The sequence below is a fragment of the Coregonus lavaretus genome (assembly GCF_964263955.1).
Source record: "Coregonus lavaretus genome assembly, chromosome: 1".
Classification (NCBI taxonomy): domain Eukaryota; kingdom Metazoa; phylum Chordata; class Actinopteri; order Salmoniformes; family Salmonidae; genus Coregonus; species Coregonus lavaretus.
In genome coordinates, this window is record NC_139988.1 from 65076624 (window position 1) to 65092875 (window position 16252).

Sequence of the window (16252 nt, forward strand, 5' to 3'; positions counted from 1 at the left end):
ACAATGCCCCTGTGCACAAAGCGAGGTCCATACAGAAATGGTTTGTCGAGATCGGTGTGGAAGAACTTGACTGGCCTGCACAGAGCCCTGACCTCAACCCCATCGAACACCTTTGGGATGAATTGGAACGCTGACTGCGAGCCAGGCCTAATCGCACAAAATCAGTGCCCAACCTCACTAATGCTCTTGTGGCTGAATGGAAGGAAGTCCCCTCAGCAATGTTCCAACATCTAGTGGAAAGCCTTCCCAGAAGAGTGTAGGCTGCTATAGCAGCAAAGGGGGGACCAACTCCATATTAATGCCCATGATTTTGGAATGAGATGTCCGACGAGCAGGTGTCCTCATACTTTTGGTCATGTAGTGTATGTACAAGGGGGCTAGTATAATAAATATAGCAGTGGGATGATGAGACATTTCCACAGTATTGTTCTTTATTCGTATTGTTCCTAAATTAAAGCAAATACAATGAACAGTACAAAATAAAACCAAAATATATACAATATAAAATGGTTCAGTTCAGAACATTTAAAAAGTACAATACATCATGAAATAATTAATGAGGACTTTAATATAAACTATCCATATTTACATACATTTAGTTTTAATTTGTTTCTTGGTGACCCAGAGAAAAATAGCCTCTTTGTTCATTTTGTAATTATTTATTTGTAAACGTTGTATTGGTACAACCTCTGGTCTGGATTTGGAAACTTAAACGCCTAAGCTTGGCCCCATTTTATCAATGCAAGAGAACAGCCAGTGAAAACTACCACAGCAGCACACATGACCTTAAACCAAACTGCCTCAATTATCCATAACTACTGTACCATATTCTGCATTCAAAACCTCCAAATACTGGTATTATAATGGTCTAGAGATGGATGAAAACAACTTGGTTAACTTTTCAGCACTGGTGATAGTTGTATGTTGGTCTAACCATGTGTGGCATGTCTAATACTTTGTATTAGAAGGATACTGAAAAAGTAATGCGCTGGTTTGCTTGCTTTGATTCTTATTGAAAATACGTTTATCTGGCTAATGAGCTACAGTAGCCTGCCTCATACAGTACTGCATTAAATTACCCATGTTGAAGTAGTACACCGCTGACACGCACTAGGAGAAGGCAACCTGCTTGGTCACAAGCATCAGCTTTAAGCAGGTACTGCATATTGATATCATTAAGGTTGGTTGATCTACATATCCATAAAATATAAAGATCAGATCAGTGATGCAGTGCAGTGACCCTCCTAACCTGATGCCTTTAATCACACACAAACGCAACAGCCAAGCCCCTTATCCATTGCTAAGTTTAGGGTGTAGACGCACTGGATGTAACAAGGCATTATCCGTAAGAGCACAACGGATTGTGGTAAGGAGGTAATACCAATGAAAGCATCAAATAAAGAACAAAATGGCACTATAACATATTGGCACAATGACATGTCAGTTTATCACGTTACAACAAGTGCAAAAAAGCTCACCTATGACAAAACACATGAGTCTGGAATATCTAATAACAGTATAAATCTCAAGTATGCTTGCTACATAAGTTGTGTTGCATTTAGACACAGACAAGCAGAGAAGGAATGAACAGGGAAAGTCGTTTGAGAGCGGCTCCATTGAATGATGTCAACTAAGGGGTTGACGCATCCACAGAAAATGGAGGGCACATGGCAAGATGGTACGTTGGTTCCACTCTCTTTTAACAGTGACGTCCTTTAATGGTGATGTGGTTCAACAACAACACTACCTTCAAAATGTTAGGCTATTCATGGACGCTGACAAATATGTGAGGGGGGAGGGGGGTCTTCAGACCACTCACTAAAGAGGTGGTGGTGGGGTTCTAATCAATAGAGCGTCATTGATAAAATGGATCACATGGTATGATTGGCTGGCTGCCCCTATTCTACTCATGCTATTCTTCACCAGGCCCACCTATGTCGATGAAAACAAATGTCACATAAAAGACAGCAATTAAATCAACATCATGCAGCTTGTCACATTTACTTAAAGAAGAAGAGATCATGTTTACACCGGTGGAGCCCCAGGTTCTGGTAGAACTGAGCCCTGCGTAACAGCCATACATCACTTCCTAAGCCAGAGGCGTTGTGATGGGCACACGACAAGATATGAAGGCACACACAGCTGCTTTACGACCCCAATGGTGTTTTATGAGTGGTGCCACCTCCATTCCTCTGTCTCTATACCCACTCTCCCTGCATTGCTCACAGACACACTTTGGCACACGCCAAAGTTGTCACATATCAGCCTGTAGATGACATTTTCTCCTTCATTACAGCGTTTATGCTTCTCCCCCCAGATCCTCGGCTGTCTGGATAAAGCAGAGGGCTTCATAGCCAAAAGGAGAGTGGGATTGGATGGGCTTTTGTAGAAGATGTGTTGTTAGTGCTGCTGTCTTTGGATGCGGCCTAGGGCCAGGTAATTTGGCTTACAAACGGATAATAAACTACTCCCGACGACTTTTCTCTGCCTGCTTAATTAGGATATATGCACTTCTTATTTCCCCCGACGGCTGCCTCATATGCCATGGTGAAAAGAGAGAGGAAGAAATGAGCATGTCTATGAATACAGAATTGGAGAGTCATTTGAGACTGATCATACCTTAATTTAAGAACTTAAAGGGGCAGTGCAGTTAAAAATGTAATTTCCCTGTTTTTTAAAATTATATTTCCACACTATGAGGTCGAAATAACACTCTGAAATTGTGAAAATCATGATAATACCCTTTTTCTGTAAGAGCTATTTGAAAGAACTGGTGGGATGGTTTTTGGGCCAGATCATGACTGATTATTCTGACCAATGACCAGTCAGTCATCTTTTATTTGCATATTTATCCTCCTATCATAGAATTTGTACACTAGAATGGGCATGAACCGTCTTATGCTTGGCTAAAAGGTCAGCCATTTTGGTCAGGGAGTTGGTCAACCATGGTTTGCCAGTGCTGTGAAAAGATATGGTATAAAACAATGAATTTGAAGAATTTATATGCACTGTATGTTTGTTAGCTAGCTAGCCAGCCAGATGTTGAGGAATGATTACATTAATAAAACAATTAACTGTCAATATGCCATTCAAACAATGCAGTCAATCCACAGCCATTCACTGGCTGAAATCAGTTGATTTGGTCTTTAACTGAAACCTGGGTGCGTTTTTAAGGGTGGGGAAATAGAAGCTTGTACCTTGTACTTCAGCTTTTGTCACCCCCTTTAGTCGTTTAGTTTCATTTCCTGGAAGGTTCCCATTCAAGGCCAAGTGCAGTCAAAAACGCGATTCTCCTGTGTTTTATATACAGTATATTTCCAAACTATGAGGTTGGAATAATACTGTGAAAATTATGATAATGCCGTTTTAGTGTAAGAGCTGTTTGAAAAGACCACCTGAAATTTCTGCATGTTTTGGTGGGATGGAGTTTTGGCCTGTCTGGTGACATCACCAGGCGGTAAATTCGTTAATAGACCAATAAGAAAGAGAGTTCCAAACCTCTCTGCAAATAACAGCTAGTTTTCAGTTTTCCACTCCTCACTTAGTCCTAGCAAAATTCTTGCTTGAGATATTGCTCTTTGCTAAAAAGTTAATTTTTTACCATTTACATTGAAAACAATCACAGTAAGGTACTTAATTGTTAATAAGAAATGATTTGATATTGAGATAAAATGGCTGCATTGGACCTTTAACAGTTTTATGTGTTTTACAATAACATCAGTATTTAGTTTCTAGCCCTTTCGTCAGCCTTATGCCTTTTCTGAGTTAACGTCCTATGGATTCTTTAGCTTACGAGGCACAATTATCTTCCTCTTAGATAGAATTCACCCTTCATAAAGTTATTCATTATGGCACACTCAGTATGCCTGTATCATCTGTCAGTGACATAATCATGTATGCTGAGGATTATGTCTGAGACCAACTGTCAACATTGGCAACTCTAAAAGTTTTCTAAAGCAGTAAGAAGCCTTCCACATTAATTAGCCTACAGACTGAAAAAATAATACAGAAATTAAATAAGTGAATGGAATTTCAAGCTTAGTCACAGCTTAGCAAATGCTTGATTCAGTCAATTAGCTAATTTGTGGCAGGTTTCTCTATCCAAAATGTGTAATTAACCAAAAAAGACTGTAGTCAGGCATCACCACACTGGGGGAATTTGGAATCTGGCAACCATGCAGTTACGTGTCTAAATATTCTATCTGGCAACCAAGTTTTTAAGATGTGTTTAATAACAAATATTTAATGTCGACTCAGAGCAACAGTCCAGCATTTCTCAAGCATGTTCTTGCACAAACAGTTTGGCTTTGTTATCCTGTCTCTCATTTGCCACATAACTCATATGACATATTTTATTATCAGCTTTGACCTTACCAATGAGGACTACACGGCAGAAACGTTCACCGAAGCATATACCAGCAATCAGTCGCAACGTTTTCACTCTGCCTTTGTTTTCCATGTCTATGTTGGTTCTTCTATGGCTTATTCTGTATAGCACTAAAGATTTATAAATACGAGTCTAACTTGCTTCAATGGTGTTCATTCGTCATAGTAACCAGGGATGTCTGCTGCCGATTATTTTCAGAGGAGCAAAGCTGTATAGTAAGAGTAATCATAAGAACAACAATCATAGCATTACATCTGCACCATTTGAAACGTTCTTCTTTTGTTTTCCCAAACAAGAAAGAAACAGAAATAAATGATTAACACTCATTTTTTATGTGTACATTCCTTTACAAAAGTATACAGTCCCTAAGAATGAGACACTGAGGTATAGACTGGGCTTTGACAGACCGAACCCAATGCCCGCTGGGACACGGAGGTCAGAGGTCAGGCGATGATGACATGTTCGTTGCCCTCCCCAGTTCCGTCTGTTAGAGTGAGAATAGACAGAGGCCTGTGTCTCTCTCTTTGCATTCCCGCGCTGACATACAGCATCAGGCAGTGGTTGTTCTTGGAGACGGTGACACAGGAGAAGGGTGCGGGTTGGTGTGTCCGGTGTGTAAAGGGCACACGTCTCAGTTTGGACCTTAGAGCATTAGCTAGATGAGATGCTGGTGCTTTAGCAGGCTAGGGTATGGTACTGGTAGAGATTATGCTAACCTGCTGAAGCATTTAGGTTGGGTAGAAAAGGAGAGTGACAATGGCTACTAGGGACATGAGCACCACAGTGGTGATGGTGGGGAGATAGGATATCAGTTTCAGCATTGATTTCTTTCTTCTCTGTCTTTTCCACCTTCCTAGCTGCATGCCTTTTTACATGTAATACCTATTCCTGTGAGATCCTATTCTTATTCCACAGTGTAGAACTAGTGTTTAGGTGCGTGTTGAGCAATAGAACACTGGTGTCCTCCTGCCTCATGGCTTTAAAAGCGGCAGTGAGGGATACTGACAGAACACACATCTGTCCAGTAAGAAGCACCTCAAGGGTCATGAACCCACTCTGAACGCAAAGGAGAGCTGACGCTGCATGGTATTAATCAAAATGGCTCTCTGACAGGTTCGACCTGAAGGTAGTTGAAGCTTCAACACAAAAGACAAAAGGGATGCTCCATAATGAGAATATGAAGAGAGCTACACAGCTTTCACCTGCATATATTGCTACCGAATTCCCTTCCACCACAAAACAGAGATCATTCTATGATGATATGGGTACATTGGAAAAAACTATTCCTGCTCTGTACAGTTTTGAATTAAATAACTTCCTGTGTTTTGAATGGTGTTGCCGGGGGGTTGGCTGAGCGGACAGGAAAAGGATACGGTGAAGGCGATGGGTCTTGACATATGACAATGAGAGGGACAATGTAATGGAGTGGGAGAGAGCTTCTTGGTGTCAGGGAGCGGGTGGGAGCTGCACCCCCAGCAGCTCGTAGGCGAAGATGTTCCAGAAGATGGCGAAGAGTAGGAAGGTGATGAAGGAGAAGAGGATGACCCACCAGGAGCACTGCTTCTGCAGGCTCTCCTCGTAGCTGCGCAGGATGAGCAGGCCCATGCTGATGCCCACCACCGCCCCCGCCAGGTGGGCCATGAAGCTGGGCTGGGGCCCCGAGGAGGGCAAGGGCGGGGAGAAGCGCAGCCACACGGCACGGCCCACCTCCGAACTCACTGCAATGGAAGAAGTCATCAATTTCAGTGGATATGTGGGATTTGGCAGATAAAGTTTTGAGTACAGTTCAGTGCAGATTACATAAATGTTACACTTCTGGCCAAGACTAGGGCTTTGCTAAGGCTAAGGCTATGTTAACAGAGATGGGCTGGCTAAGGATACACTAGACTGCGGTATGGAGGAGTCAGACACGGGACAGATGGACGGGACATATTGCACACTGACGAAAGTCGTAGTGAATTGGGAAAAGTCACTGCCATACAGCATGAGTCATATCCTCTGAACAAAATACTACATATCCAATCTGCAACCTGAGGGCCACTCATATTGGGCTCCCGATTGGCGCAGTGGTCTAAGGCACTGCATCTCAGTGCTTGAGGCGTCACTACAGACCCCCTGGTTCAATTCCAGGCTGTATCACAACCGGCCGTGATTGGGAGTCCCATAGGGCGGTGCACAATTGGCCCAGCGTCGTTTGGCTGGTGTAGGCCGTCATTGTAAATAAGAATTTGTTGTTAACTGACTTGCCTAGTTAAATAAAGGTAAAATAAAAATAAATCAAACAATTCCTCCCCATTAAAGACTGCACTTGAAGCAATACCTCAACTCATTTTATAAGGCCCACTCATGTTATAATTATCTGGCAATGAAATTATAATGTGAGCAGGTGTGTGGACATTAGGAAGGCTGAAAGTTAAGGGGTGTTATACGCACACAATGGAGCATAACACCTCACAACAATTATGTCAGGATTCAGCTATGAACATAACAGTAATGGCTGTCTTGAGACTGATAATAGTGTAAATATTGAATGGCTATATGGATATAGTATGAAACTTACTGCACACCAGCGCCAGAATCATGCGGAGGAGTTTGTATGGACACCGCATACCGGCCCAGTTCTGCAAAACAGAGAGAAAGCAGTCAAACACAAATAGTCAGTTCCAAAGACCTGTATATTTACAGTTTACACACCGAGTATCTCCACCATCTCTGCATTCTGTAGGGAACGTGTGTAAACCACAGCGATCAGACAACCACTTCCATACAGGTAGGATGAGGACAGGCCTACTAGACGGAGACATGATTATACACCTGGCTGGTCTCCAATCGGTGGTTCCACCTCGCTGCTGTTCTATTAATCAGGGTTAAGAAAGCTTTACGGAGGGTGAGAACGGCCCAATAAAACACCATGTGTTCCTCCTGGGATAATACAAAATGTTTCTGCCTCAGAATAACATATTTATTCCCCAGGATGAAGGATTGCACCAATCACGTCCCTCTTCATGTCCTCTGGGTCCTGGGAGACCGGGAGGAAGCAGCAGTGTTTTGCTCCTTGCAGAGGAAGCCAGGCAGGCAAAGCCGAGTGCCATGCAAGATTAAAGATCCTAAAGAAAGTCAATAAGGTGGAGTCCTATACACACAACTCTGCCTATTCGTCTGTGGGACAGCAGGGCCTCATAAAAGTGCAATAATACCACAAATAAATGGCGAGTGACAGAGTAGGGGGAGTTCAACCAAACAACATCAATAAGGAGGGGGAAGGGGGGCGCTCACGTGATGTAGCCGCTCACTTTTCCCTTATTTTTTCTTACTGAAGTTGGGTTTGTTTTACATGCCGATACAAGTGTATCCTCCATTTTGACTATCAAGTTTAGGGATTTAAGTGAAGCTGTACCTCCACAGAGACAAGGGGATAATGGAGTGCTTTTATGCAGTATTCTAAAAGATGAATACTTTTCTTTGCCATTTCTACATCAAGACGATGTTAGTGTAGCACATAGGGATGTGTGAAACATACTCCTCAGCATTAAGTGTCCCGCTTGTGTCGCCTCATTAGCTAGCTTTTGAGGTGGTGCGTTCGGCTAAGACGCTTGAGGAGGGCGGTCAAGTGTGTTTGTAAGGCAGAGGTCCCGAGTTCGTGCCAGGTATGGGCCAAATCGGGAGGAAGTGGTACTCGCTAAGCAAGCAACGTGACATCCTTTACATTAGCTCTGAAAATAAATCTGTTTTCAAGAGGTCTTCATTCTTATGAGCAATGCTAATCTCATTTAATCCTATTTATTGTCTTTAGCTTGTTGCTCAATAAAAAATAAGACATCTACACTAGTCAAATCATAGTGTAAAAGCAGGTGAGCTGGTTCTAAGCTTTTTGGACATTTTCTGGTGTTTTGTGGTGGAAAACTGAGCGGGTCGAGCATAAAACGTCAACCCTGTTACCCATAGATAGACAGGCTAGAAATGTTTTAACAATAAAATAAAAATGTGTGAAGCTTGCATTCAATTGCCCCTCCCTGTTGAACACAACAAGCTTCCATTCCTCCTGTCACAAGGGGAGTTATGGATGATTTAAGATGACGTTTTCAACCCTGTTAAGGTCAACCCTGTTACTTTATTTGGCACTTAATAGGCACCTACTATATATATATATATTTTTTTACATCTTGAAATGGGAAAACCGTTTTTTTATTAAGTTGAACAATGTTAAAATTAGGTGAAATAAAACAGTTTTTTCCCCACCAGCTTACACTACTCAAAAGACCCATATACACACCACACGCACACAGGCAATGGGGTGAATAACATGGACATTTTTTCAATAAATTATAAGAGCAACACACAGTACATAAAAGGTTAATGCTGTCTCTGGTTACCTGAGGGAGGACAAGTGAAAGTGTTCATTCAACCAGGGGAGGAGCAGATTTCTTGTTCTGTCTGAACTTTAATGTAGAGATGAAGAGGCATTCAGAAGAGGCATTCAGACGATTTAACATAGATCATTTTGATGGCCTTGACAGCAGTGAGTCAAAACATCTGTTTAACCGTCTCATCCACATGACCGACGATAAAAGCTTTTGGACAGATAGATGAGGTCTACTGGAGTAAAAACACTTCCGCCCCCTGAGACACAAAGAAGACAAAACTAACCCGAGGATGTGACATAATAAACAACAGTCGCTTAGTTTGCTGGGAGCAGGGATCAAAGTTTAAACTCTTTGTTCTGGGGCTGCTGATGCATTTTGAGTTCAACCTTTGCTGTCATCTCTTTTGCCTGTAGTGAAGGCCTTCTCTACTAAGAGTGATTCATCATATCTTACACAGCCCTGAGTCCTCTGACAGAATGAGCTGAGACATCACACATCCATACACACTGATGCTGACACATACACACACACAGTGTGATCGCACATTTTATGTTTTCTGTTGCAGAGACATTTGGCAGACCAGGCACCTAGGGAGTACTGAGGAACAGATTGACATAGCCTTTAATATTTAATAATAATAATAATAATATGCCATTTAGCAGACGCTTTTATCCAAAGCGACTTACAGTCATGCGTGCATAAATTTTTTTTGTGTATGGGTGGTCCCGGGGATCGAACTCACTACCTTGGCGTTACAAGCGCCGTGCTCTACCAGCTGAGCTACAGAGGACCACATTATATATATTCCCATATGCATAGAGTTTGGCACTTCTAAATAAAGAGGTGATAAGAATAAATGACAAAGGATAACAATGAATAACAGATCAAGGGTGGAATCAAAACAGCCTTTGTTAGAAAAATAGTGGAAAGGAGCTTAAGGTATTCTCAAGTCAAGTCAAAGGACCCATCAGCTAGGCAAATGTTTGAAGATAGCCAGACCCCCTCTCTCCCACAGAAGAGGGGAAGGGGGGCTGTGCCGGTCTTGACACCTTAACACTGGGTCGTAAATTTAAGCAGGAGAGTAACTTTCTCTCTCTGCCTTTCAGTATCCACCAAAGGAATGCCTTTGTCTAGAGAGAGTGTGGCCCGCCTAAAAACGTCAAAAAGATTGGACATTGGAACATTATTTCTGACATCCAAACGTTTGGAATGGTCAGTGGGGATCTACAGAATAATCATGTCATATTGTTTATTATTTTGTGATGTCATTAAGGATGGTATCAAGAAATAACTGTAACTCCAAAGTGTACATATTCTACTTGTCAAGTTTACATCTAAATGTTGTATAAAATATATGATTAAGAATTCGAGTATTTTGGTTAAGATAGCAATGTGATTTTAGCCTTCTAATGAGATAATTGTTTTGCCCAGTCAGTAACCATGCCCAAGTGAGCGCAGACATTGTGTCGGCGTGATGGAACACCCCCTTTTTACCCGAGGATAAAAGCCTTGGTAACTAAATGTACATCAGACCAGGAAGCGTGGAGCTGTGGCTACATGGCTTAAAATGGTTAGACCAGGAAGCGTGGAGCTGTGGCTACATGGCTTAAAATGGTTAGACCAGATGGACCAGAAAACGTGAGAGTGACGACTGCACGTTTAGAATGGTTAGAACTTTGGACCAGCAGACCAGAAAACGTGAAAGTGGCGACTGCACGTTTAAAATGGTTAGACCAGAAAGACCAGCCGACGTGAAGCGCGAGCTCACGTTACAAATGGTTGAACCTCTACAGACCAGCTGACGTGCAGCGGGAGCTGAACGTTACAAATGATTGACACTCTAATACCAGGAAACGTGAGACGTTAGTCCACACGTTTGAAATGGTGAGAAACTCTGAAACTCTCAATCTCTACACAAGAAGAAGAAACTCACTAGACCGTAGCATACCAGTCTGCAGCTGGCATGTAAAGTAGTCTAGAACTTTCACTAAAGACACGGGAAGGACAATCCCATTTTAGACAACCGTTGGTACATCTAAAGTATCTATTCCAATGAACACTCCACTCGAAGACAAGCTGAGTCTCACCGAAGTGGGATAGGACACTCAAACCCTTTTTGAGAAAGTGGTTCAACAGAGAGACGACGATCAAGGACAGCTACACATAAATATGCATTGCATTTCTTATCCGAATGAGCGGTGGTTTAGAAATGTAAGAACGATAAGTTGAATCTCTTTGTCTCTCCTTTTCATTCTCTTTCTATTGACCCCTCCTTCTCCTAACCAAGCAGTCATGCTGTTATTAGTCCACTAGAGACCTGTTTTCATTGTATTACGTTAGTAATCAATAACCTATACCATGTGTGTGTGTTTATGTATTCTGTGTTATTATTTATTTATTTAGTAAATAAATAATTAAGCCAATTTGTGTATTGCTGATTCATCAATAAGGTTAGGGTTCTTGCAGGTTCAAGGATTATGCGACGTTCAGAATGAGACTGATAAGAGGTAATGACTGATACGTTGACTTATACATAGTGATAGGTAAAGACCTTTTAGAGTTTAATTCGGGAGATGGTAACTCTATAAACAACTTATTCCGTGGTGCCCCAAATCCTAATGATTTAATTGTTACATGATTAATTTAATCGAGTAACAATTAAACATAGTTAGTTGATTCGATAAATAACAGTCATCACATTAATGAAAGTCACGTCACGACAATAGCCTATAACCCCACTGCAGAGTTCCTTTCTGACAAGCTGTGATCATGGTGGTTCTGGAATATTCGATGGCTCTTATCCAAAAAAGTGCTTGTTAGCCGTTTATAAAAAGTCCTTATCTCACCATATTGATAGGGACCCACTCTTTGTGTGCACTCACTGGCATGGAACCCTTACTAAAACTCATCACTCCCATTGTACATCCCACTCACACCTGCAGAGCTTGATGACGGCAAGCACAGCAGTCTATCTAAACACATAACAAAAACAGAAGGATGTTGTGTGGAGGAGTTCTCTCTAAGGGGATTGCTCTGACATTTTGTCTCCATTGATACCGTTATCAAGTGTAACAATGAAGGCGATGATGACGGCAGTTACCATGACGACGTTGGCCAGATGCGCCGAGCACAGAGCGTAGACACCCCCGGAGCCTCCCACCACTGGAGCACGCATGTCTGTGATGGACACCGTCAGGGAACCTGGAGAGAGAGAGATGGAGAGAGAGAAAGATGGGGGAGGAGAGAAGGAGAGAAAGGGAGAGAGAGAAAGAGAGACGGAAGGAGAGAGATGTTCAGAAAGAGAGAGCATGAGTGAAAAGGATACAGGAAAATGTTGGAAAAGGGAGAAAAAGAGAGAGAAGGAGGGTTAGGTTACTCATCATCACCATAGCAATTTCAGTCACCTTCCTCCCAGCATCCCCCTGAACCCAAAAGAACACATCCTGTCTGTCTGTCGTCAGTTGACCTTGACTTGCCCTCTTTATATCTATACACCCCCATACTGCTTTTCTCTTCTGTGCTGCTGTGCACATGCTTACACTGTAGCGCAGGTCCCAGCACCACCACCAGGCTCATAAAACAGAACAGTCACGTTAAACAAAAAATACCATAGTAACAAATGTTACCTTATATACTTAGACACATATTAAATGGGGCAGCTACAAAGACCATAATCTACACATACCACATGGAGGCCATAATAGGAGGGTTTATCTATGATATTCTCTTGCTACGATACTATAATGTCCTCTTGATCCCATGTAGATTATACTGACACTGGGCATTGGGTTTTGATACACTAGATGGCCAAAAGTATATGGACACCTGCTCGTCGAACATTTCTTTCCAAAATCATGGGGGTTAATATGGATTTGGTCCCCCCTTTGCTGCTATAACAGCCTACACTCTTCTGGGAAGGCTTTCCACTAGATGTTGGAACATTGCTGCGGGGACTTGCTTCCATTCAGCCACAAGAGCATTAGTGAGGTCGGCAATGATGTTGAGCGATTAGGCATGGCTCGCAGTCGGTCTTCCAATTCCAAAGGTGTTCGATGAGGTCAGGACTCTGTGCAGACATACCATTTCTGTATGGACCTCACTTTCTGCACGGGGGAATTGTCTTGCTGAAACAGGAAAGTTTCCCCTAACTGTTGCTACAAAGTTTGAAGCACAGAATCGTCTAGAATGTCATTGTATGCTGTAGAGTTAAGATTTCCCTTCACTGGAACTAAGGGGCCTAGACCGAACTGTGAAAAACAGCTCCAGAACATTATTCCTCCTCCATCAAACTTTACAGTTGGCACTATGCATTGGGGCAGGTAGCGTTCTCCTGGCATCCGCCAAACCCAGACTTTTCCGCCTGACTGTCAGATGGTGAGGCATGATTCATCACTCCAGAGAACGCGTTTCCAATGGCGGCAAGCTTTAAACCACTCCAGCTGACGCTTGGCATTGCGCATGGTGATTTTAGGATTGTGTGCAGCTGCTCGACCATGGAAACCCATTTCCTGAAGATCCCGACAAACAGTTATTGTGCTGACGTCGCTTCCAGAGGCAGTGTGAGTGTTGCAACCGAGGACAGATGATATTTACGCGCTATCAAGCTTCAGCACTCGGCATTCCCGTTCTGTAGGCTTGTGTGGCCTACCACTTCGCTGCTGAGCCGTTGTTGCTCCTAGAAGTTTCCACTTCACAATAACAGCTCTTACAGCTGACTGGGGCAGCTCTAGCAGGGCAGAAATTTGACGAACTGACTTGTTGGAAAGGTGGCATCCTATGACGGTGCCACAGTACGGGTCATTCTACTGTCAATGTTGGTCTATGTTTGTCTATGGAGATTGCATGGCGGTGTGCTCCTTTTATACACCTGTCAGCCACGGGTGTGACTGAAATAGCCGAATCCACTAATTTGAAGGGGTGTCCTCATAATTTTGGCCATGTAGTGTGCATTCTCTGTCACAAATGACTGAAAGTGTTCTAGAAATAAGATAAAGTGGAGCAGAATTGAATTACATTTGTAATTTGTTTAGGATGCTCATGAAAACTGTCAATGAATGCCATTGACCTTATAAAACAAAAGCCTAGCACTACTCTGGAAGATAAATGTAATTGGGGTCCCAAAATGACTTGCATACAGTGCCTTCAGAAAGTATTCACACCCCTTGACTTTTTCTGCATTTTGTTGTGTTACAGCCTGAATTCTAAATGGATTCAAATGAGATTTTGTGTCACTGGCCTACACACAATAATGTCAAAGTGAAATTATGTTCTTAATTGTTTTACAAATTGATAAAAAATGAAAAGCTGAAATGTCTTGAGTCAAAAAGTATTCAACCCCTTTGTTATGGCAAGCCTAAATAAATTCAGGAGTAAAATTTGCTTAACAAGTCACATAAGTTGCATGGACTCTATGTGCAAAAATAGTGTTTAACATGATTTCTGAATGACTACCTCATCTCTGTACCCCACGCATACAATTATCTGTAAGGTCCCTCAGTCGAGCAGTGAATTTTAAACACAGATTAAACCACAAAGACGAGAGAGGTTTTCCAATGCCTCGCTATCACGACTTCTGCCGAGGCTGCCCCCCCCCTCCTGGTTCGGGCAGGCTTCGGCGTTCGTCGTCACCGGAGTACTAGCTACTGCCGATCCCATTCTCATCACTCCACTTGTCATGTCTTGTCAATCACACACACCTGGTGCTCATTCCCCTAATTAGTATGTGTATAAGTGTTCCCCTTGTCTTTGTGAGTGATTGTTTGTTGTGAGAGTGTGTAGCTCGGTTGAGCTACTATTCACTGTGTTTATGCCAAGGTGGATGTTTTCCCTTGTAATAGTTTTGTTTAACGCTTTGGGCGTTTTATTTATGTAAACGGAATAAACTCTGGACTTCGGTATTTTACCTCCTGCGCCTGACTCCTTCATTCACACCTCGTCACACTGGCAAAGAAGGCCACGTATTGGTAGCTGGGTAAAAAAATAAATAAAAGCAGAGATTGAATATCCAGTTGAGCATGATGAAGTTATTAATTACACTTTGGATGGTGTATCAATACACCCAGTCACTACAAAGATACAGGCGTCCTTCCTAACTCAGTTGCCGGAGAGGGAGGAAAGCGCTCAGGTATTTCACCATGAGGCCAATGGTGACTTTAAAATAGTTACAAAGTTGAATGGCTGTTATATGAGAAAACTGAGTATGGATCAACAACATTGTAGTTACTCCACAATACTAACTTAAATGACATAGTGAAAAGAAGGAAGCCTGTACAGACTACAAATATTCCAAAACATGCATCCTGTTTGCAATAAGGCACTAAAGTAATACTGCAAAAAATGTGGCAAAGAAATTAACTTTATGTCCTGAATATAAAGTGTTATGTTTGGGGCAAATCCAACACAGTAGATCACTGAGTACAATATATTATTTTCAAGCATGGTGGTGGCTGAATGATGTTATGGGTTATGGGTATGCTTGTCATCGGCAAGGACTAGGGAGTTTTTTAGGATACAAAAGAAACGGAACAGAACTAAGCACAGGCAAAATCCTAGAGGAAAACCTGGATCAGTCTGCTTTCCAAGAGACACTGGGAGACAAATTCACCTTTCAGCAGGACAATAACCTAAATCCCAAGGACAAATATACACTGGAGTTGCTAAGACAAAATGGAATGTTCCTGAGTGGCCTAGTTACAGTTTTGACTTAAATCGGCTTGAAAATCTTTGGCAAGACTTGAAAATGGCTGTCTAGCAATGATCAACAACCAACTTGACAGAGCTTGAAGAATTTTAAAAAGAAAATTGTACAATCCAGGTGTGCAAAACTCTTATAGACTTACCCAGAAAGACTCACAGCTGTAATCGCTGCCAAAAGTAATTCTAACATGTATTGACTCAGGGGTGTGAATATTTATGTAAATGAGATATTTCTGTATAAATGAATTAGCAAAAAATATTGAATCAATTTTGAATTCAGGCTGTAACACAACAAACTGCGGAATAAGTCAAGGGGTATGAATACTTTCTGAAGGCACCATACATGCTACACAGACCAGTCAGTTGGATGATTTAATAAATTCCATATAAGATATTGATAATGCTGCTGGAAGGAATAGCGGCCGTTTTACAGGCACCTGACCAATTGTGCTATTTTGTGTATTATTTTGCACTGATCTTCCCTTTTATTGTACATAATGTTTCCGCCATCGTTTCCTATGACCGAAAAGGGCTTCTGGACATCAGAACAGCTGTCACTAACCTCGATTTGGATGAGGACTTCTACTTCAATGAGTCGGCGACGAAAGACATATTGATTATCCCAGAGCAGATCCAAATCCCCGACACTCAGAGAAGGAGGAAGTCTCGAGGTTCTGATCGCCTGAGTTAGAATACCTCATGATAAGCTGTAGACCATACTATTTACCAAGAGCTGTCTATTTACCACCACAAACCGATGCTGGCACTACGACCGCACTCAACGAGCTGTATAGGGCCATAAGCA

At 42.2% G+C, this 16252-nt stretch overlaps 1 protein-coding gene across 2 annotated transcripts in view; it reads right to left on the reverse strand.

Annotated features, from left to right (window-relative positions):
- Positions 1 to 4108: 4108 nt before the first annotated feature.
- rhbdl1 (rhomboid, veinlet-like 1) overlaps positions 4109 to 16252 on the reverse strand; it is a 69060-nt gene continuing 56916 nt past the window's right edge. For both annotated transcript variants that reach the window (XM_084176434.1, XM_084176435.1), the window contains exons 6-8: positions 11852 to 11952; positions 6948 to 7008; positions 4109 to 6105 (exon numbers count right to left, since the gene is read on the reverse strand). In XM_084176434.1, coding sequence (XP_084032560.1) covers positions 5834 to 6105; positions 6948 to 7008; positions 11852 to 11952 — 434 coding nt within the window. In that variant the 3' untranslated portion in view covers positions 4109 to 5833. The remainder of the gene's footprint in view (positions 6106 to 6947; positions 7009 to 11851; positions 11953 to 16252) is intronic.